At 47.6% G+C, this 23,305-nt stretch overlaps 1 protein-coding gene across 3 annotated transcripts in view; it reads right to left on the minus strand.

The window, feature by feature from the left end:
- The window catches only part of DAPK2 (death associated protein kinase 2), a 122,574-nt gene extending 115,002 nt beyond the window's left edge, over positions 1–7,572 (minus strand). For 2 of the 3 annotated variants that reach the window (XM_082447195.1, XM_082447193.1), the window contains exons 1-2: positions 7,467–7,572; positions 1,583–1,680 (exon numbers count right to left, since the gene is read on the minus strand). In XM_082447195.1, the coding sequence (XP_082303321.1) occupies positions 1,583–1,659 (77 nt within the window). In that variant the 5' untranslated portion in view covers positions 1,660–1,680; positions 7,467–7,572. Of the gene's footprint in view, positions 1–1,582; positions 1,681–7,178; positions 7,434–7,466 lie in introns of those variants that run through there. The other variant, XM_082447194.1, reaches the window with a different exon arrangement.
- Positions 7,573–23,305: the final 15,733 nt, after the last annotated feature.

Below are 23,305 nucleotides of genomic sequence, written 5' to 3' on the forward strand. Positions count from 1 at the left end.
TTCTCTGAGTAAGGCTCCTCTGGCTTTGAAGTTCTTTCTAGTTTTTCTTTAAAAATAAAAGTACCCAGTGACCCAACTTCTAGTTATCTATCTTAAGGAAACAATCAAAAACAGGATCAGAAATTTCTGTTAAGGGATGTTCACTATAGCTTTAGCAATGAAAATTTTAAAAAATAAATGGAAACTGCATATTTTTAACAGTAGGGGAAATGGCTGAATAATTGAGGCATGCATATACAAGGGAATATAAAATTGCATTTAAAATATTTAATGACATGAGCAAACCTGTATGATACATTAAGATGTAATATTTAAAACTGTATTAAAACACTAACCTATAAATTCAGTGTGCTTAAAATAAAAGGAAATAAATATATACATATATTTGCAAAAAATAAACAAAAGAGAAGAAAAGAAAGTAAGAGAATTAGTCCTGACACAGGAGCTCTTTAAAGGGAAAGGCTCCTGTTGTGCATCATGGATACAGTGAAGGCCCTGAACCCCCAGATTTTTACTCTGCTGGGTGTGTGGAGGGGTTGGGCCGGGTGTACTGCAAGTATGTGTGAGTGTGCAAGAACCGTGTGCACCGGAGAGAGCATGACAGGTGTGCAGGTACAGACTGGACTGGCCAGACGTTGGCCATGTCACTTGCTCGCTGAGCAACTTGGGGCAACTTGCTTAAACTCTCTGGACCACAGTTTCCTCAAGAAAAATAAGAGTAAAAATAATTCCCATTTCATGAATTGCTGTGAGACTCAAACTCCAAGACTGGTGTTCTGTAATCATTAAAATACCACCTAGATACTAGCAGTTGTTACAAATGAGAAGCAAGAAGAGAGCTTCAGAAAATCTTCATTTCTCTCCAGACAGTAACTATTTTCAGATCTGAGTTTACTCCTGTCTGTGTTGTGGGTTTAGCAAACCTGAAAATGCACCCAATAACTCAGATCGGAGGAACCTTCACAACTAGGCTCGTGTGGCTTCTCACTCAATCTAAAGCCATTTTCAGGAGGATGATTTCACCTCCCACTCAGGCTCTGAGCTTACAGAACAAAATCCTGAGAGCTGTGGAGGGACTTCCCTGGTGGTCCAGTAGTTAAGACTCCATGCTCCCAATGCAGGGGGCCCGGGTTCCATCCCTGGTCAGGGAACTAGATCCCACATGCTGCAACTAAGAGCCCACATGCCTCAACTAAGACCTGGCACAGTTAAATAAATAAATAAACATTAAAAAAAAAAACCTGGGAGCCGCGGAGAATCCCAAGTGGGATTCGGAGAAGAAAACCAACAGGTCATATCTCAGTCCAAAGCCTGGGGAGGATTTTGGGAGCAAAGGAACAGATACGACAAGAATCATTGAGATTCGCCGTTAACTGTCAGCCAGGTTATACTGAAAACACGGAACTCAGCAATTCTAGTCCCTTCTGCTGGCAAGTCTTCATTTCCAGAGAGATGATTACTTGCAGAGGCACCCGTGAAGATGAATAAACCTCAGGACTGTTTTTAAAGCTTCCCACGAGTGCTGTGACAAGCCCATGACCTACAAGATCTACTGACCAGCACACCTCTCACAGCCACTTACCTCCCCAGCTCCTCCCCGATGTCATAGAAGTCCTCCACCTTCTGCTGCTTGAATGTCTCCATGTTTGGGCTCCTCATTGAGGCCTGGAGCGTACAGCCCTGAAACATGAAAAAACCTGAGCTTAGGACAGACGTGTCAATTGGTAGCAGCGTGAATCTAGGCCCAAAAGTAATTGGCTGCGTGGGAGCTAATAACTTAAGGATAACCCACAGCCCTCGTTCCTCAAGAACAGCCTTGATCAAGCCTTTCCTCACCTGTGACCAATGATGTACGATTCTTATTTGATTTATATTAATCACGTTTGTTAAGGAGACAGAAAAATAGCCCTCCTCACTTCTTCAGATCTGCTCTGAACAAGTTCAGAGAAACAGGGCCATGGGCAACTTCGGCAATTTGTTCTCATGAAATTCAGGTCTACTGAGAAAAGAGGGAGCTGTGATGCAGGAAAAACAGAACTCGTTTTTGAGTCAGAAGTTCCAGGTTCAAGTCCCACAGTTGCCTACGTCATTTACACTGCAGAGTCTTAACTTCCTCATCTGTAAAAGGGATTAGTACTGTAAACACCACTGCAAATCAGGATATTAATTTTATAAACTACAAAATGCAGTAGAGAGGTAAGGGATGTGCATGACCTCAGCTCCTACAGGCATTGTGCCACCCAATTTGGAGTCTGAACTGATTTCAAACTCTCTCACTCATCACCCTAAGGGAAAGATGGCTGGGAGTGGTGTGATAAATTACAGTAGGCACCAGGAGTTAGGAGCCTGAGGTTCTAGTTGCAATTTTGCCCACAACTAGCTCTATGGCCTCATCTCTTGTCAGAGGAAGGAGGCTGTTTCCTCATCTGTAAAATGGAGCTAACTCTGCCTACCCAGGGCACCTTAGTGAGAACCACAGGACTACCCTGAACCACGCAGAGCGCTCACCACTCCACCAGAAGAGACTGTCTGCATCCTCCCTTGGGATCTTCCTGCCCTAAGGAGCTCACCCATTCCTGGGACAGCCACATGCCACCCTGGACAGCACCCCGAGGGCAGGGCCCAGGACACAGCCTGCACATCACAAAGATAAAACCAGCTACCTGTGGATGCATCTTTCAAGAGTCATTAGCAAAGGTCTCTCAGAGCTCATTTTGGCTAGTGCTGGCAGCTTTTCTTCTGCCTGGCAATCAGATACCAACCACGGCCGGGCCCCATGAGCCCCAAAAGACTGTTTTCACCAGGCTGGGTGGAGGCACCATTACATAAGGGCACGTGTCATCAGTGCCAAGTGGCTGAAGCTGTTCTAACTCTCAGGTGATGTATACATTTCACCCTCTTTCCTCCACCTCTGCCCCCTACAAACCAGAGCTCTGGTAGCAACATGCTACCTGCCTCCCTCCCTTCCATCGAGTCACACACATCCCTGAAGACCTCCAGGCAGAGCTGGCCTGACTGGCTCACAGGCCTTACTCTCAGGGCCGCCTGCCAACCTCCTGCCTGTGCATCACACACATCCTCCTCCCTGCTTGGTCTTCACTCCATGCTCAGCCAGGGCCTGGCAAGCATGGAATCCTGAGAAAAGCAGGCTCCAGGGTCCCCGGTTCTAGGCTAATCTGGGTGTATATTAGCCATGTGACCCATAGCACATTGGCACCCTCTCTGGGATTCAATTCCCCTCCTCTGTAAACTGGGGTGATCACGTCTATATCACATACTTCACACATCCATGTGAGGACCCATTGTGATAAGGACATAAACTGCTGGGCAAATAAGAACGATGATTATTATTGTTACTTGACTCACTCCAGCCCATTGTTTGTGTTTCTGCTTCCCACAGCCATTGAGACACCAAGTCTGTTCCCTTCTGAGGAAAAGGTACTGGGATCCTCCTGGCAAGTTTGCCTTGATCAGAATCAGAAGTTTGGCCCCCTTCGCCCCCACCCACCCCATTCCTGGCAAACCTCCCGAGACTAGCACTGAGTGGGGCAGGACTGCTATCTATCATCTTCTTTTTGCTGAAAAAATACTTCCAAATAAACCATTTGGGTCAGATCCTGGGGGTGGAGGTGAGAGTAGCTACTAATTTCCCACAGCTAGATGGAAGCAGAAAACTCCAAAAAAATTCTGTTGGCAGATACCCTGAGAATGGTCCCAGGAACAGCTATGATCCTCCATTCGGCAAGAGGCCAGCTGCATTCGCTATCAGGAGCTGAGCTGGATTTGAAGAAGCCCCACCTCCCCAGAAAACAATGAGCCCCCGCCTTGTGCTCCACATCCTGAGTGACCAAAACTTGGGGGCCAGGGGAGCCCCCTAAGCTCAAACTAGGCCCACCAGTTTGGCCCCAACTCACCATTTCAGCATAGCCCCCTCCCCCATAAATCCTATATTACAGGCGAAAGTAGACCTTTCCCATTCCCCCAAAACTTTCACCCCTGCCACACCCCAGCTCAAGTTGGGCCCTCTTCAGGGGGTTAGGGGGGGCACCTGGAGAGCCCTCCTAGCAAAACTGTTCCCTTCCCACAAAGCCAGGCTCAAATGCTACCATCTCTATGAGCCTCCATGACCCTTTTTCTTGCCAAAACAGATTAAAACTCTCTACCTCTTTAAATTCCCAAAGAGGGCTCTTCACACATTTTTAGGGTTAGAGCTTATCACGTTCTGCCTTATTTCATAATCTATGTCAATGTGTAACCCAGAGGGAGAGAGTACAGGTTCCACAGGCACACAGGCCTGGGTTCATATCCCAGCTCTGCTACTTACTAGCAAACAGCACAAGACAACTTTTCTGAGCTTCAAATTACTTACATAGAAAATGAGTCTAGACAATGCCTAGTGTTAGTGAATATTTGGAGAACTCTCAAAACTGCTAGGGAGAGTATTCACTGGGACTACTTTGGAAAACTATTGGGCAGTTTCTATGGACATACCTAAGAGAAACGCATGCAGATGTTTTCCAAAATGGTCCACGTTAGAACGTTCACAGCAGCACTATCAGTAATAACTAAAAATTGGAAACAACCAAATGGCCATCAACAGAAGAATGGATAAATACATTGAGTTATACCCATACAATGAAATTATTATACAACAATGAGAAAAAGTGAACTACTGCTCCCTGCAACAATGTGGATGAAACTCACAAACATAATGTTGAATGAAAAAAACCAGACACAAAAGACTACAGACTGTGTGATTCCCTTTAGGTAAAACAAATCTGTGGTGCTAGAAGTCATAATAGTGGTTACGCCTGGGTCAGGGGTTGTGCCTGGAAGGGGACACAAGGAGGTTTCTGGGTGCTGGCAATGCTGTTTCTTGATGGTATGTACACTTATTTTGTATGCAATCAAAATTTTACATAATTAAACCATGAGTCTAATATCTACTGGACAAATGAGATAACATATGTAAAGTGTTTTTAATAGTCCTTGGATGGTTCCAACAAATGTGAGTTCCTTCCCTCCTGCCTATGGTCTTGGAGCCTCACGAGGGCAGGAGCTGTGACATTCTCACCTCTGTCCCCTTGTGGTAGCTGGTACACAGCAGGCACTCCATGAATGTTGGCTGATTTAAATTTAGTGCCCCAGCTGTCTTTCTCAAGGCTGCTGCTCAGAAAGCTCATCAGGTAAAAGCAGTTGATAACAGCTCAAAGCCCCTTCATAACATCTCTCCCGAAGATGAATTTGCATTTTACCAGTTTAGAAACATGAAACTAAAGGGAAGACATTCTGAGGTGGAATTACAGTCACCAACTAGGACCCAGAGAAGGACCCAGAGATACAGGCACCTTTCTGGCCCTGAAAAGATGAAACCACATGGCAGAGGGCACAGCTACAACTTTTGGCCAGGGGCACAGGCCATCGGCTCCAGACATTCCATGGTTGAGGCCCATCTTAATGCCTACATTTCTCTTAATGGAATCTCTAGAATTCACATTCCTGCCCCCAACCCTAATACTAGGCAACACTTCTGAAAGGTTAACACAGATTTCCTAAAACCTCACAAAAAGAGATCTCTAAGAACATCTAGGGGATTTTTAGACTCTGCTCAGGAGCCGCCAGCATGAGGAAGGGGAGCCAGAGAAGTTCCACTTTATCTACACCATATGTTGGGGTTCTGTGTAAGAATTCATGGGTGGGAGGAGTTTGAAAACCACTGCTGTCTGGTCAAACCCACTTGTTTTACAAGAGGAGGAAACTGAGGTCCAGATGGGGGAAAGGACTTGCTAAAAGTCACACAGCTAGCCCACTCCAGCTGCTCTTCCCCCAGCTTCCACTGACAGTACCCTCAACCCTCCAATGGTGGCACGAGGGTTACGAAGTCGGTGGCCTCCTGAGGGACAACCTGGGAGGAGGCCTCCAGGGCTGGAGGATCATCCCATAAGGAACTTTCAACCCTACTAAGCCCCTCCCCCATGGGCCCCAGCTCACCCAGCTGAACTCTCAGAGATCCTCACCCAGTGCAAGTCTGTGAAATGGGACCATGATTCCCCCCTTACACCACCCCCCCATCACATTCAGGAGGAGGCTGCCAAAAGAAGGGAGGGGCACCCAGCATTACAGTGTCCCTCCATGCATTGGAGGCTTTGACCCACCCTGATCTCTGATGAGGAAGCTGGGGCTCAGAGAAGATCAGCCACCTGCCTAAGCTGACATGAGAAAACTGTCTTCCTGGTAAAGGACCAGCTCCCCTGGGCAGCCTGCTTGGTCACCCCCCACATCTAACAAACAACTAGGGAGGCCCTAGGGAGAGGGTCAGGGTCAGTTCAGGTCTTCTTCCTGCCAGTGGGAAACTCGTCCCAGGCCAGCACACACCCACTCAAATCCACACACCCCTGCACCCCCTGCCCAAGCCTCTCCCAAAGCTGCCGAATGGGGCCACTTCAGGTGCTAAAAACACATCTTGGGAGATGGGTGGTTTGGGGAAGAACAGGACTCCGGAGGAAATCGTGAAGAGGCCAACGTACCAGTACCCCTCAGTCACCAGGGCTCTCCCAGGAATACCTTACCCAGAGGCAGCTGAGAAATACAATGTCAGAAACCACAGCAGCGGCCCCCAGCTGCCTCCCACCGGATTCTTGAGTACAAGGTGTCGGGGGCCACCCGCCCCCAGCAACCTTCCCACCTGCCAGTGAGGCAGCAGCTATGCATCCTCTCTTCCAGTGTACACTCCTAACCTACCACCTGCCTGGCCTCAACGCTTACGGCTCTGGGCCTCCTCTGCCTCCCAAAGTGAGAAGACTAATTTCCACCTTGCAGAGTTACAGTGAGGCTCAGGCAGACCCACACATGCCATGAAACATCCACAATGCCTGAACCATAGTCGGGTAAACCGTTGACAACACCCTCCTATGCTGGGGTCGAAACCCCAGCCTGCCGCAGAGCAACTGGCTGCCCCGCTGCCCACCCTAACTCTGCCCCAGCCCAGGCTCGCGACTGGGACCACAGCTTCATTCTGCCACAGAGAAAGCTGACTCGGTACGCAGCAGCCTCCTCTCCTCGCATCACCTCTTCGCACGAGGGCGAGAAGGAGGTATGCGAAGCAGATGATGCTGAAAAGATCTGGGCCCTCTCCTCCCGTAAATCTGGGGCCCTCCCCCGCGTCAAGGGGTCCTAACTTGAGGGAAGTCTGTCTCCCATACTCCCTAGGCGCCAGGTCTGCCCGCCGCTCCCAGCCGGTTCCTCGGGTCAAAGTGCCAGACTTCGGAGCGAGCCCTAGGGGCCCAGCGGGCAGTCCCTGAGGTCCAGGGCCGGCCAGAGCACCCAAGGCGAAGGCCGGCCATACCCGGGGGCGGCGTCAGGGACCGGGCCGCTGACTTGCCCCGGAGCAATTTGCCCCCGCTAGCCCCAGCCCCGAGCCGCGCGCCCTGTCCCGCCCGTCGAGCCCGCAGACGGGCGCTACTCACGGCGGGAGGCTGCGCGGCGCCGGGCGTGGAGGCGCGGTAGGCACGGGGAGCGCGGCCGGCCGCGCTGCTGTCTGCTCGGCTCGGCTCCCTGCGCGGTGGGCGCCCGCCTGCCCGCAGAGCCGCGGAGGAGCCGAGAGGGCGGGGCGGCCGGTCCCGTCCCAGGCGCCGGCTGGAGGCGCACCCGGAGGCCCGAGACGGCGCTCGGAGCGCCCCCTACCGGGAGTCCCCTCAGGACAGCCCCCGGGTGAGGGCCGAGACTGCCAGGTCGGAGCGGGCACCTCCTGGGCCTTGAGGTTCCCAGGAGAGGGGGCGAGAGCCAGTGGCAAGACCTGGCGTCTTCTCGGGCTCTGCCGCTTACATGATGTGGGGCCTTGGAAAAGTCAGCTAACCTCTCCAAGCCTAATCTGGAAACTGATTTAAATGAGCTGATACGCTTGATACAGCCTGGCATGATCACTCAGAAAGTGGTATCTCCTTGTCCCCCGCTTCCACCGTGAAAGAGGAAGTCCCACCAGGGAATATGCCCCTTCCTCGCTCCCAGTCAGAGTGCTCCGACAACGGACAGATTCTTCTGGAAACTTCACCATCCACGGTTCACAGTTTTGTTTTTCGGTTTTTGGTTTTTTTGGCAGCGCCACGCGGCATGTGGGATCTTAGTTCCCTGACCAGGGATTGAACCCGCACCCCCTGCAGTGGAAGTGCGGAATCTTAACCACTGGACTTCCGGGGAAGTCCCCCAGGGAACCATCCTGATCTCTCTGTGCCTCATTATCCCCATGGGTTGTTGTGAGGGGTAGGGACACTCCCCTCCTCACCACCCCACCCCATCCCCATATCCCCACCCACACTTGGGAGCAGCCTGGCTTGCGTGCCCCCAGCCCTGCCTGGCACGTTGGTGAAGCCTCACATCACCATCAAGGCTTCCCTAATGAAAGACTTGGGAGTGGAGCGCTCCTCTCTTCCTTCTGCCAAAAATCCCGGGAGGAAAAAGGAATGAGAGTGGAGGGGGTGGTGGAAGGACATGGAAACAGAATGTAAGTCAAGTTCAGTGGTCTTATTTCAAGACAAGAGGCTGTTTAGGGAGAATAAATGAAGGCCCCTTCCCAGAGCCTCCATCCCTAATTCATCCAGGGCACTCCTCAAGACAGTCCGAGAGGAAAGGGTGATAGGTTCAGAGTCCTGCATTTGGTTCAAAGCTCTGCTCTGCCGTTCCCGGTGTGGGTATAGTCTTGCGCATGGCATCTGACCTTATTCTTCATCAGTAAAGTAGGTAAACACTCCTTACAGCATCTAATGGAGCTATTGTGGGACTAAAATGAGACAGAATGTGTAAGATGCACCTGGAGGACCTCTACCTGTGTGAGCAACCCCTCGTCCCCTCTTTAGCCTTTCCCGACACTGGGGTACTGAGATGTACAGATCAACCAGCCCTCTCCCACTCCCCAGCTGACTGGTGCTTCAGAGTCTGTGACAGCCTCTAGAAAGATACCGGTGCTTCCTTGTTCATAAACTTGACAACATTCCAGGGCAGTGCAGGCTTTGAGCCACCTCTCCCAAGAGCACCAGGCTACCTTGAGTAGAGTAATATCCAAGACCAGAGGTGGCTCTCCAAGTCAGTGGCCACCGGAGGACAACCACTGGTGAGGTTTCACCAGCATAAGGAGGCCCTTCATCCTCAGACCATCCTCAAACCTCCTCCCCCATTTCTAGTTATCTATTGCTGTGTAACAAACCACCCCAGCCTGGTGGCATGAAACAATTTTGTTAGGCTCATGCCTTGAGGGTCAGAAACACAGAGAGTGCACGGCACGTATGGCTTATCTCTGCTCCACGATGTCTGGGGTTTCAAATGGGGAGACTTCAGTGGGTGGGAGTGACTTGAATGGCTGGGGGCTGGAATCATCTGAAGCCTTCTTCCTTCACACGGCCGGTGCCTGTGCTATGATGAATCCAAGGCTGGGCTCAGGCGAGACTGCGGAGCACCTACATGTAGCCTCTCCATCCCTTCCCCCTCTGAGTCTCATGCTTAGTACCTAATTTGCCCAAGGCAAAAAGGACGTTCTTGAATTTGACACATGGCAAACTAGTCAGAGAATGTCTCAGCTGGAAGTTGTACTGTCAGTCATCCCATCCAGCCTGGTTATTTTTCAGATAAGGAAACTGAGGCTCAAAGAAGAGAAGTGACTTGCTCAAGGTCACACATCTGGTGAGGGGCAGAGCTAGGATTAGAGCCACGCCCCCTCCCCATTTGCAGTTTGGTGCTCTTTCCACTCTACTTGCCAAATGCAATGCCTAGGGAGGTACCATCTGGAAATGCATTTTATGCTTGGGGTGGAGTGAGTTCATCAGAACCTCACCTGAGAGCAGTAACAGGCTACTGAGCACTGAACATGGGACCAAGGTGGCAGTGGGCAGGGAAGGGAAAACCCTGAGGGTGGTGGCAGCAAGGACACCTACTCCAGAATGAAGTCAGGAGGAGGTCCAGGTATTAAGAGCTAAGAATTATCTCAGCCTCAGTCCCTGCGTGGTTCTAAATGCCTCACCTGGCATTTAAGGCTCCAACCTGCATTTCCCCACTGTGTACGCACATCCTCTTCCCTCTTGTGTGTGCACATCCAGCTCTCTTGCCGGCTTGGATTATTGGCTGTTCCTGCCTCCATACTTTTGTTTAAGCCATTCCATCACCACCCCCTCATCCCATCCTACAAAATCCAAACCATCCCTCAAGGGCCCTCTCAGGTGACATATCTTCCATGGAAATTTCCCCGATCTGCCCTCTGGATGCCTTTCTCCCCTGAACCCTACCACTCTTGGTTTGTACCTAATTGGCATTCCCCTTCCTCTATTTTAGTTGTAATTAGTGTCCAGTTCTCTTTTCCTCAAGGTCAAGGACAACGCTTTGTTCATCTTTGTGCCCATACAATGCCTGACATCCCCAACCCAGTAAAGCCTGTTAAATTGAATTACTAGAATGTAAATGTCACAAGGTAAGGGACCATAACTGTCTTGTTTTCTATTGTCCCCCAAGGGCACCCAAGTCCCTGGCACTTAATCATATGTCGGATGGAGAGATGTATAATTAAAGTTAATAACTGCCACATATTACATTCCAGGAGTTCTCAGCCCTGAATGCACATCAGAATCACACTGGGAGTGTTTTAAAATCCTAATGCTCAGACTGCACCCCACACCAATTACATCAGAGCCTCTGGGAGTGGGAGCTGGGCTTCAGCAGTGGTTAAAACTCCCCAGGTGGTTCCAATGTATAGGCTGAGAACCACTTTGTTCATGTCCCAGAGACCTGGGGAAACGAAAGCCTCCTCCATCAACCCACCAAACCACAGATACATCTGAGCACCTGCTTTGTGCAAGACACTCCCCCGGCCTGTGAGACTGGTGAGTCACAGAAGCCTGAAGCTTCCACAGGATGAGAACAAGCCCACGGGGAAGACGTAACCATGGGGGGCACTAAAGGGCAATGAAAGTGATGATATCCTAAGGCACACTTTGGTGCCTGGCAAGTTTACAGAGCCTACCAACCTGCTGATGAGGAGACAGAGCCAGGACTGAGATGCTGCCTGTGTGGGCTGGGGCAACCGCCACTGGGGTTGGCATAGCGGATGCACGGTGAGAGGACTAAATGCAGGGACTCCGATGCCGGATGCCTACGGTAGATCCCAACGAGCAACCTACTGTGTGATCCCGGGCAACCTTCTCGGGTTTTCGTTGTTTTGTTTTTCGGTTTTGGGGTTTTTTTGGCAGCGCCACGCGGCATGTGGGATCTTAGTTCCCTGACCAGGGATTGAACTGGCACCCCCTGCAGTGGAAGTGCGGAGTCTTACCCACTGGACTGCCGGGGAAGTCCCCCAGGGAACCATCTTGACCTCTCTGTGCCTCATTATCGCCATGGGTTGTTGTGACCATTCCATTAGTTACGGATATGTGTGCACTTGGATCAGTGTCTGGCCCATAAGTGCTCAATGAGTATTGCTATGTTTATTGTTCCTTAAATGTCTGGTGTGAGCTCCCCTAGAGAAGGAAATGGATCTTACTCATCTTTACACACCACCCATCCCCAGCCTGGCCCTGAGCAGGTCCAGAACAAGTCGAATGAAGAGTGGACTGCCGGCTGCTTGACAGTGGGTCCAGTGCTGACAGCTTTCTTATGCTATCAGGACAGGCCAGGAGAGGACACAGTCGGTTCCTCCCCAGCTGGCTAGCCCCCTGGGTAGAAGGCAGGCAGGAAGCCTCCTCCTCCCAATGGTGGCCAGTGGCCTGGTTCCTCAGTCCTTCCCAGCCCTATGCACCCTGCCCTGTGCCCTCTGCTCTCCCACGCCCAGCCAGGCAGGGTCAGGGTGTGGGGCAGACTTGGCCGCCCTTCCTGCTTCCTCCCTCAGGAGGCCCGCTGGCTCTTGCAAACAGAGGTGGCTGCTTCCACCTCTAGCCTGGCTGGACTCAGCAAGGCCTTGACCCCACCATAAGGATAAGGCAGGGGAGGGGAGGAGAGATTGAAATGGGCTGCGGCATGGGAGGCCTTGCCTTTCCCTGGAAGCCCTGGACAATGGGGATTTCCTGGGCACAGGCGCGCACCCATTGATTCTGCAAACATTCAAGGGCACCCCCTGGGGCTAGGTGCTGGTAGAGGGAGAATAGGCTTAATGCCTGGTCAAGTGTCAGGTCTACTCCAGCAGGCATCATGAGGCGCCTAAGGGAAGGAGAGCCTTGACTCAAACGTGAAAGAAGAGGACCAGGAGAGTAGGAGGTGGGGTGAGGGAAGGACGGCACATCAGGTGGGAGTAGCTGTGTGTACAAAGGGCTGAAGGTATGAAACCACCTGCTATTTATTGCCTCAACTCCCACCTGAGCCAGAGCAGGGGTCACGTGGTGGGATCATGGTCCAGGCACACGCTGTCTCCTTCTGTTTAGGCAGAGGTTGGTGACACGGGCACTGGGTGCTTGGCCAGGGACCCCAAACAGTGCCCACCTTTAGGGCTATGAATTCCACCATCTCCTTCTCTAGGCTCAGGAATAAGACAGGCCTATTTATATTCCTGTTCAGCCACTTTCTGGGCAAGTCACTTCCCCCTCTGAGCCTCAGTTGCCTCATCTGTAAAATGGGAATAATTACACCTTTCTCTCAGGACCAGACAAAATACTTGAGAAAGCACTGGCACAAATGGCAGCTTCCCGCCCAAAACAGATGGTTACCAGGACTTCCCTGGCGGTCCAGTGGTTAAGACTCCGCGCTTCCACTGCAGGGGGCGCAGGTTCTATCCCTGGTCAGGAAACTAAGATCCCACATGCTGCGCAGTGTGACCAAAACAAAACAGATGGTTCCCTCTCTTAAGACAGTCTGTCACCTGTGCCCTATCATTCATTTTTCAAACATTTCCTGGTGCACATCCTGGGCCAGGCCCTGAGAGAAATGAGGCACAGGCCCTGCCCTCCAGGGGCCTCAAAGCCAAGCAGAGGAGACAGCCTGGGAATAAATGCCAGAATCCCATGTTCTGGGGCAAGCCAGACAGAGCCCCAAGGGAGCCCAGAAGTGCCTGAGTGCCTGGGGGGCAGGGTAGAAAGGCATCTCTAAGGAAAGAACTCTTCCTAGATGGCACAGTCACATCAGCTGAGCTGAAGCTAGGATTTCACTTCCCGTGTTTGTTAACAAGCCCTGCCCTCCTTCTCCACAGCCTTCTCCTGTCATCCTTCTCTTTGCTGGTAATGTGGTCGGACCCATCAGAGGCCTGTGGTAGATCCATGAGGGAAGAATGGGAGGAAAGCATTTCTTCCCCACCTTCCTCTGAAGAGGAACTTCAGAGCCAGACCTGGTCAGTCGCGGGTGTCTCCTTCCACACGTCTGGCGGATCCCTGACCTCCGTGTAGCTGGCCTTCCTACTCCGCGGCACGTCACTGGATATTAAAACCATTGAGCGGGACTTCCCTGGTGGCCCGGTGGTTAAGACTCTGTGCTTCCACTGCAGGGGGCACAGGTTTGACCCCTGGTCAGGGAACTAAAATCCCAAAAGCCACATGGCATGGCCAAAAAAAAAAAAACCAAACAAACAAACCCCCCCCAAAAAACAAAAGCAAAAATAAAAACAAAAAGGAAAACAAAAGCACTGATTGAAACATTGTTGGAGAACAGGATGCTCACAGGTTCTCTAAGTATCTCCTCAGACTTACTCATTAATGACAAAGAGGAAAGGGTACTTTGACAACAGAGGAATCTGGCAGATAGCACCTTAATAAAAAGTCCACATTTAACATCAGTAAAAATGGAACAAGAAAGATATAACATCATCTATGTGGTACTCCTGCCAAAAATGTAGAGGCTGAAACTAATCATGAGGAAACAATCAGACAAATCCAGACTGAGAGACATTCTGCAAAACAACTCACCTGGACTCTTTAAAAACATCAGCGCCGTGAAAGAAAAACAGGACTGTTCTACATTAAAGGGGGCTGAAGAGACATAGCAACTCAGGGCAATGTGTGATGAGTGATTGGATTCTGGATTTTAAAAACGTTAAAAGGGACATGATTGGACAATTGTGGAAATCTGAATATGGATGTTTTATTACATAATCATATCAGCGCTACGTTTTCTGAGTGGGAGGCTTATATGGTGGTTATGCAGGAGAATGTCCTTCCTCTTGGGTCATGCATGTTGAGGTGTTTTGGGGAGAAATAGCATTATGTTTGTAACTGTTCTTCAAATGGTTCAGCAAAAAGAGTATGTATATGTGTAGAGTGGGGGAAAGCTGAACAGTTGATAAATCTAGGTGAATTCTTCTTGCAACTTCTCTGTAAGTTTGAAATTTTTCAAAATCAAAAGTTGGGGAAAGTAAAACATAATATTTATTATGGTAATTAGCAGAAAAACTAAAACTAAAGATTGTTCAGAGTGGTTGTCATTGGGGAGTAACTCTGGAGTGGGTGGAAAGGGAGACTTCTAGTTTTCATTTTATATTTTTTGAACTTTTTTTTGGTTTTGCTGTTTCTATATTGCTTCTATGATCAAAGAAAACTAGGTTAATCGATAAAATATGTACAACAGAGGTTGCTCTGAGAATAGCATGCTTGTATCCGTGGAGGTCTCTTCATTCCAGAGAAGAATTAATAAATATTGTGTTTAGTACCCATTAATGCTCATTAAGCCTTTAGACATACTAATGAGTGCTGAGGTTCTTAGAACTCAGTCAGTCTTCCTCAGCCTCATTTCTACTCAGCAATAGCATTTATTAAAGGGCATTGTATTCTTTTCTTAAATCTTGCTAAAAGAAAAAAATATTGAAAGACAACCCACAGAATGGGAGAAAATATTTGCAAATGAAGCGACCAACAAGAGATTAATCTCCAAAATGTACAAACAACTCATCCAGCTGTATATCAAAAAAACAAACAACCCAATCAAAAAATGGGCAGGGAACTTCCCTGGTGGTCCAGTGGGTAAGACTCCACGCTTCCAATGCAGGGGGCCCGGGTTCGACCCCTGGTCAGGGAACTAGATCCCAAATGCATGCCGTAACTAAGACCTGGTGCAACCTAAATAAATAAATAATAAATAAATAAGTAAATAAGTAAATAAATAAATAAATAATTTTTTTTTAAAAAAGGGGCAGAAGATCTAAATAGACATTTCTCCAAAGAAGACATACAGATGGCTAAAAAGCACATGACAAGATGCTCAACATCGCTAATTATTAGGAAAATGCAAATCAAAACTACAATGAGGTACCAATCTCACACCGGTCAGAATGGCCATTGTTAAAAAGTCTACAAATAACAAATGCTGCAGAGGGTGTGGAGAAAAGGGAACCCTCTTACACTGTTGGTGGGAAAGTAAGTTGGTGCAGCCACTATGGAACACCAAATGGAATATCCTCAGAAAACTAAAATAGAACTACCGTATGATCCAGCAATCCCACTCCTGGGCATATACCCAGAGAAAACCATAATTCGAAAAGTTGCATGCACCCCAATGTTCATTGCAGCACTATTTACAATAGCCAAGACATGGAAGCAACCTAAATGTCCATCGACAGAGGAATGGATAAAGAAGATGTGGTACAGGGGGCTTCCCTGGTGGCACAGTGGTTGAGAATCTGCCTGCTAATGCAGGGGATGCGGGTTCGAGCCCTGGTCTGGGAAGATCCCACATGCCGCAGAGCAACTAGACCCGTGAGCCACAACTACTGAGCCTGTGCGTCTGGAGCTTGTGCTCCGCAACAAGAGAGGCCACGATAGTGAGAGGCCCGTGCACCGCGATGAAGAATGGCCCCTGCTTGCCGCAACTAGAGAAAGCCCTCGCACAGAAACGAAGACCCGACACAGCCAAAAATAAATAAATTAATTAATTTTTAAAATAAATAAATAAATAAATAAGAAGATGTGCTATATATATACAATGGAATATTACTCAGCAATAAAAGAGAATGAAATAATACCATTTGCAGCAACATTGATGGACTTAGAGATTATCATACTAAGTGAAGTAAGTCAGACAGAGAAAGACAAATATTACATGATATCACTTATATGTGGACCCTTAAAAAAAAGATACAAATGAACTTATTTACAAAACAGAAACAGACTTCGAAAACAAACTTATGGTTACCAAAGGGGAAATGTTAGGGGGAGGGATAAATTAGGAGTTTAGGATTAACATATACACACTACTATGTATAAAATATGTAATCAACAAGGACCAACTGTATAGTACAGGGAACTCCACTCAATATTCTGCAATAACCTATATGGGAAAAGAATCTGAAAAAGAATGGATATATGTGTATGTATAACTGAACTACTTTGCCGTACACCTGAAACTAACATTGTAAATCAACTATACTCCAATATAAAATAAAATAATTACATTTTACAAAAGAAAAAATTTTGCTAAGAGTAAACACTAATGTGGAGACATATGAAGATGTAAATATCCTTCAGAAAAGGATGAAAATGACAAAATGAATAGAATCATATCTTGATTTTTATGTCCTATTTTTTTTTTTACCAGTTCTTTGTCAATCTACCCAGCCCCTATTTTAGTCTACAAAATATTTAAGGAACCTAGAAAGTTTCACATTCTATTCTATCTTTCAATTCATTTAAATCAGTGCGGAGAAATGACTTGGCTGAATCAAACGCTGACTACTGGTCAACCTTAATTGGAAACCAGGCCACTTTTCATATATCCTAACCACATAGTCTTGATTCTGATTCTCCCATGCTATGTGAGTGTGGACAGGTCACTCAACATCTCCTGGCCTCCATTTTCTTACCTATAAAATCGTATAGTAGGATTAGATTAACACGGAATTGGCCCCCATGATCCCTGATAGTAGCCATGTATTCCACTTGGAGAAATGAAGTTCCAGCAAAGCTCTGCAACTTGGTAAGATTCACCCTTTGAGGCAACCTTGAGCTTGGCACACGTATTCATTTTATATTCTGACTCATCTGAACAGACCTCACCTTAATGTAGCCAAGGCACACAATGTGACAGCTTCAGGAATCCAGCAACAAGGAAACTCAGCTGATGTGATGCAGTTTAGTTCAATTAGCTTAATCAGAACAACAATGACAAAGACCTAAGAACCATTACATTCCTTTAAAAAAAGAGAACAACTAATAAGCTTTCCTAAAGGGTCATAATCATTTTTAATTCTGCATGAATCAACGGATTAGCGACTGTGGACCAAGCTCAATATTAATCACTCCTGTGGTCGTTAATGATGTAAATGAATCCTTGGAAGCTCCAGAAAGCCAGCATCCACTGTGGTAGGTGGAAATTTAAAACCAGAAGGTACCTTAGATATTATCTAACACCTCATTTAATAGAAGGAAGAAGGAGGCCAAAAGAGGGGAAGTGACTTTTACCCAAGTTTACACTTGTTCGGGGCGGGGCCAGGATTAAAGTTCAGGCCTCCTGACCCCTAGGCCGGTGGGCATTCCTCATAGGAAATGCCAAAGACCGAGGCCCTTGGTAAAGCTGAATCCCCTCATTATGACCAAGGTGAGCCTGAAATAATTCAACAAGAAAACACTGTGGGAGATAAAGGGAGCATCTAAAGAAGATACAAAATATTAGAAAACACATTCATGACAACCAAGAATATGAACAGTGTGCTACAGAACTAGCCCCCAGGAGTTTGGATAAAATCAAAGGAAACTTCCCCAAAGGGGAAAATACATTTTTATTTTATTTATCTCCCATCTTAATATATATATATATTTTTTCAGACTTCCCTGGTGCGCAGTGGTTAAGAATCCACCTGCCAATGCAGGAGACATGGGTTCGAGCCCTGGTCCGGGAAGATCCCACATGCTGCGGAGCAACTAGGCAGAAATTGAGACACAGATGTAGAGAACAAACGTATGGACACCAAGGGGGGAAAGTGGCGGGGGGGGTGGGGATGGTGGTGTGATGAATTGGGAGATTGGGATTGACATGTATTCACTGATGTGTATAAAATGGATGACTAATGAAAAAAAAACGCAAACCATATATGGTTTTTATACAATTTAAATAAAAACTCTGATTTGTAAAGGAAGATTATACAGCTTTTGAGGACATGGGTTGGAATACTTTTTAAATGTAATTAATCTAAAATAAGCCAGGCAGAGGAAGACAAATACTGCATAGAATCACTTACATGTGAAATCTTAAAAAAAAAAAAAAAAAAAAAGTCGAAGGCTAGAAACAGAGCAGAAAGTGGTTGCCAGGGCAGGGGGTGGGGGAAATAAGGAGAGGTTGGTTACAGGGTACAAAGTTTCAGTTATAAGATGAATAAGGTCTGAGGATCTAACGAAAAACATCGTGACTGTAGTGATAACACTGTATTGTATAATTGAAATTTGCTGAAAGAGTAGAACTTAAATGTTCTTACCTCCCCCCAAAAAGGATAAATACGTGAGGTGATGGATGTGTTAATTAACGAGATGGGTGGGATCCTTTCACAATGTACACATACATCAAATCACCACGATATACGTTTTAAACGTCTTGTAATTTTATGTCAATTATACCTCAATAAAGCTGAAATAATAGGTCAAAAAATAATAATAATAATACCCAATATTAATTAGTGCAGGACAGGGACACAAACCCCCGTTCTTGGTGAGATATTAATTGGTACAATTTCTTCAGAAGGCAATTCAGCAACCAATATGTGTCAAAAGTGTCAAAATTACCATAACCTTTGGCATAGTAATTCCACATCCGAGAAAGGCTTCTGTGATAATCACCCCTGTCAGAACAAAGGCGCAGACTGCAATGCCCCCAGTGTGATGCAGCTCAGTCAGAGTGGTGGTGAGTGTGCCCTGAGGGCGCCCCTAGGCAGATCCCTGGCGGGGGCAGAGAACACCCAGGACAGCTGACATCAGGGCTCTTCAAGAATTCTTGCTCTTCAACGACCAACTGGAAACCTGGAAGCCCGTGCTTTGCTGCCATCTAGTGCTTCCCAAGTAACTGTACCCAGCCAGGGAGGAAAATTGTCGCCTCCATCAAGTAACTTAGCACCAAGGGGTTTTCTCTTCTTTTTTTGTGGCCTGCGGGATCTCAGCTCCCCAACCAGGAATTGAACCCGGGCCACGGTAGTGAAAGTGTCGAGTCCTAACCCCTGGACCACCAGGGAATTCTCTCTCTCCTCTATTTTTATTTAACAAACACTAATAAAGCATTTACTGTGTTCCAGGCATTGTGCTCAGCACTTACAAGCATTCCCTCTTAATCCTCATACCAGTCCTATGAAATATCATCCTCATTTTACAGATGAGGTAACTAAGGTACAGAGAGGTTAGGTAACTGGGCCAAGGTCACACAGTGGCTAAGTTCACGATTAGAGCAAGGTGGCATGTTGGCAGCAGGGCCTGTGCTCTGAACCACCTCCATTGTGAGGGTCAAAGCTCTGTGTGATACTAATAGCCCTTAGAGAGAACTTTATAGCCCACACAGCAACTGCTATCCTCCCCCTTCCCCTAGCTCATCTCTCCCAAACAAGTTCACACAGGGACTGAGTTCACCTCTGCCCTATAGGCAGCCTAACCTGAGTCAAAGACAACCACTGGCCCAGGCGAGATCCAGTGGGTTTTTTAACATTTTAATTATAAAATATTTTATATATTAAAAAAGATGTAAAAAATAACAGATATTCAGCACCCACCTGCAGCTTAAAAAATAGTGTTTCTAGTAGTGCTGTGTCAGTGATGAGGTTCATCCGTCATGGTTCACTGGCTTGTTTTCTGTCGTTGTATCAACACATGAGAGACACCAACTGGGCTATGAATGCAAGGCCACTATTACAGCAATCCTTCCCCTTCCTAATAGATAGTCCTCCCCTAATTACAGTTAACTGTATCCTGCTGGAGACATCTGCGGTTTGTGTCACACAGCAGTTGCTCCACAGTGGAGCTGAGAAAGCTTCTGATTGCTTAAGTCCATAGTGACTCCCAAACAAGGCTGTGAACCCCTGGGCTCTGAGGAGTTCTTAAAGGAATGGGAGCCCAAGGGTTCAGCTAGCATGATTTAGAGACCAGGATTATTTACTTCTTAGCAAATCCATGAAAGTGCTGGAATCACTTGCAAAGTTTCATGTGAGTGCCTTTTTCCTCTAGCGAAAGGGTCCATTCCATGTCTTTTATAAAATTTTTAAAGCGGTCTGAGACCTTCCAAAAAGGTTAAGAATCATCCCTACAGATCAGGAGCTGGCAAATGACCCACAGGCCAAATTCAGCCCAATGCTTGCTTTTGTACAACCCACAAGCTAAGGGTGGTTTTTATATTTTTAAGTGGTTGAAAAAAATCAAAAGAAGAATATTTCACGACGTAAAAATTATAAGAAATTCAACTCTGTGTCCATAAATAAAGTTTTATTGGAACACAGCTATACTCATTTACATACTGTCATGGCTGCTTTTTGTGCTACAAAAGCAGGGTTGAATAGTTGCAACAGAGATGCAACGCTTGAAATTTTACTATCTGGCCCTTCTCTGAAAAAATTTGCTGACCCTGCCAGCAAACACATTTTGTGAATTTATGGACCTCTAGTTTTCACTTGTATGTAGATGCTGTTGTGGTTGATAAAGTACAAATTCATTTAAATATAATATTAATGTAGTGGACATTAGTCATCAGACTACATTAACCCTCTTGATGTATTTGAGCAATTCCTACCATGTAAGTCTTGCTGGGAGATAGACGGACTCCTCATACAGGCCAGAGACTCCTTTCTCCTGCCTCCCTGGCAGCCAGGACATGGACATGGGACTTGGGATCAGTCCATTAGAGACCCCATCTAGGACTTTGCAGCTGGAGTGAGTCACACAAAATAGCAGGGATAGAAGAGATATCATTCTGACAGTAGCAGAGAGTACAGCAGTTACAGCTAACTTCGAAGAGCAGCAGGGCCAGCAGGATGGGGGTGCCTGCAGCAGTGACCCATTTCTGGTTGTACCATCACTGCTTTCCTCACCAGACAGTCCCTTAAGGGACGATTTTGTCTTTGGTTCTGGTTGACCAGCCTCCACATCTGCCTGGCTAGGACAAGCTCAGACACTAGCTGGGACAGCCTGCATCACTCACTGCCTGCAGGGAAGAGGGGGCTGAAGGCAGAGGTTGGTAAGCGTGAACTGAAGGAGGACAGACAGTGGCTGATCCATCTTTGTATCCTTAGCACCTAAGTGCCAGATACTTAAAAAGTGCTCACTAGGACTTCCCTGGTGCAGTGGTTAAGAATCCGCCTGCCAATGCAGGGGTCACGGGTTCAATCCCTGGTCTGGGAAGATCCTACATGCCGCAGAGCAACTAAGCCCGTGTGCTTCAACTCCTGAGCCTGCTCTCTAGAGCCCACGAGCCACAACTATTGAGCCCATGTGCCGCAACTACTGAAGCCCATGTGCCTAGAGCCCGTGCCCTGCAACAAGAGAAGCCACCACAATGAGAAGCCCGTGCACCACAATGAGGAATAGCCCCTGCTCGCCGCAACTAGAGGAAGCCCGTGTGCAGCAACGAAGACCCAACGCAGCCATAAATAAATAAATAAACAAAACAAAACAAACAAAAAAGTGCTCACTAAATATCTGTTGGTGACAGCGCCAGTGAGTAAGTGCTTGAGTTGGTAAGAGCATACACTAGGGATCTCTGACTTCAGTCGACTCCAGCCACCTGAAACTGGCAATGAGAGTTTCATGTATCAGGGTCTCATTAGAAGATATAAAGACAGCCCTACTCTTTAAGCCCTAGATAAGGCTCCAGGGATGAGAAACGGTCAGTATTTGGGGATCAATGTGTATTTGACCCTGGTCTGTGAGCCTCAGAGCCCACTCAGATGATGCTTGTCGTATTTTTAGAGGCAGACAGCTGGTCAAAAAGCATTTGTGTGTGCACGTGTGCACTGGGTGGGAGAATATGGGACAGGGTGTTCACCAGGTACTATTAGCTCTTGCCCTGGATGGCAGACTTCCATGAAGGGGGAAACTTAGGGCTGGTCCTAAGGACCTTTCCAGTGGATTTGTAATTTAGAAAGAAGTGATTACAATGATGACTAAAAATTGGCAATATTTTATTACTTCTGGATCTATTTATGTATGCTGGATAACCAATTTTTAAAGATCTGGGAAGAAAGAGAGGAGCCAATGAGAACTTTCACAGCAAAAGATTAATAATCGACAGTGACACTGCCACAAAGCTGGTGCTCCGATGCCACAATGTTAGTGGTTTTTCTCAAGAGAGGAAGATCACGGGGATGAAGCTCTGCTGGGATATTCCCACAGTGCAGAGCCTCAGCAGAAGCCAAGATGGTTTGGGGTTTTTTAAAATTTATTTATTTTTTATTTATTTTTGGCTGTGTTGGGTCTTCGTTGCTGCGCGCGGGCTTTCTCTAGTTGCGGCAAGCGGGGGCTTCTCTTCGTTGTGGTGCGCAGGCTTCTCATTGTGGTGGCTTCTCTTGTTGTGGAGCACGGGCTCTGGGTGCGCGGGCTTCAGTAGTTGTGGCACGTCGGCTTACTAGTTGTGGTACGCAGGCTCTAGAGGGCAGGCTCAGTAGTTGTGGCACCCGGGCTCAGCTGCTCCGCGGCACGTGGGATCTTCCTGGACCAGGGCTTGAACCTGTGTCCCCTGCATTGGCAGGAGGATTCTTAACCACTGCGCCACCAGGGAAGCCCCCAAGATGGTTTTAATAGGACTTCTATAACCAGTATGTTGTGTAAGAATTGATTTTATTTTTGTCCCCCACTAATCCTTCGAAACTTTGTTGAGAAGGCATGATCTTCCTCTGCCCATGGGTGAAGACTTGGGCAGACACGTGATTTCTGTCAGATTAAGTCATCTTGTCACTTTTAACCATACAATCTCATTGCACTGAATTATCTAGTCACATCTAATAGTTAGAACTACAAACTTGGCATCAACTCTTTCCTAACTTGAGCTTGCTTCAGGCTTGAAACCTCCAGCGGAGCCATGGGATGGGGTCCTCTGCTCTCTCTTCTTTCCCCCTCTTCAACTTCGCCACTGCGGGAGCTGAGAGAGGGAGGAGCACCAGAGATGGGACAGTTCTTACTTAGCTGCTTGGCTTTGTGCTCTCTCTGCCTGATGATTAGAGCTGGCTCTTTCTCTTAGGTTGGCACTTTCGTACGCTTACCAGGCATTCCCGCTGTGCCCCCTGACCCTGGCAGAAGCATCTCCATCCTGGCTGCTCACTTGCTGTCTTCTCTGCTCAGTCCCTGGGCACCAGGCAGTACACCTCCAGACCCTTTCTCTGAGGTCTCCTTGGCCCTGCTGATGGCTTGCTGAACAATGTCAAATATGACCCCACAGCATGGTCCACGAGAAACATTTGTGC

This window comes from Balaenoptera physalus, assembly GCF_965194825.1.
Source record: "Balaenoptera physalus genome assembly, chromosome: 2".
NCBI lineage: Eukaryota > Metazoa > Chordata > Mammalia > Artiodactyla > Balaenopteridae > Balaenoptera > Balaenoptera physalus.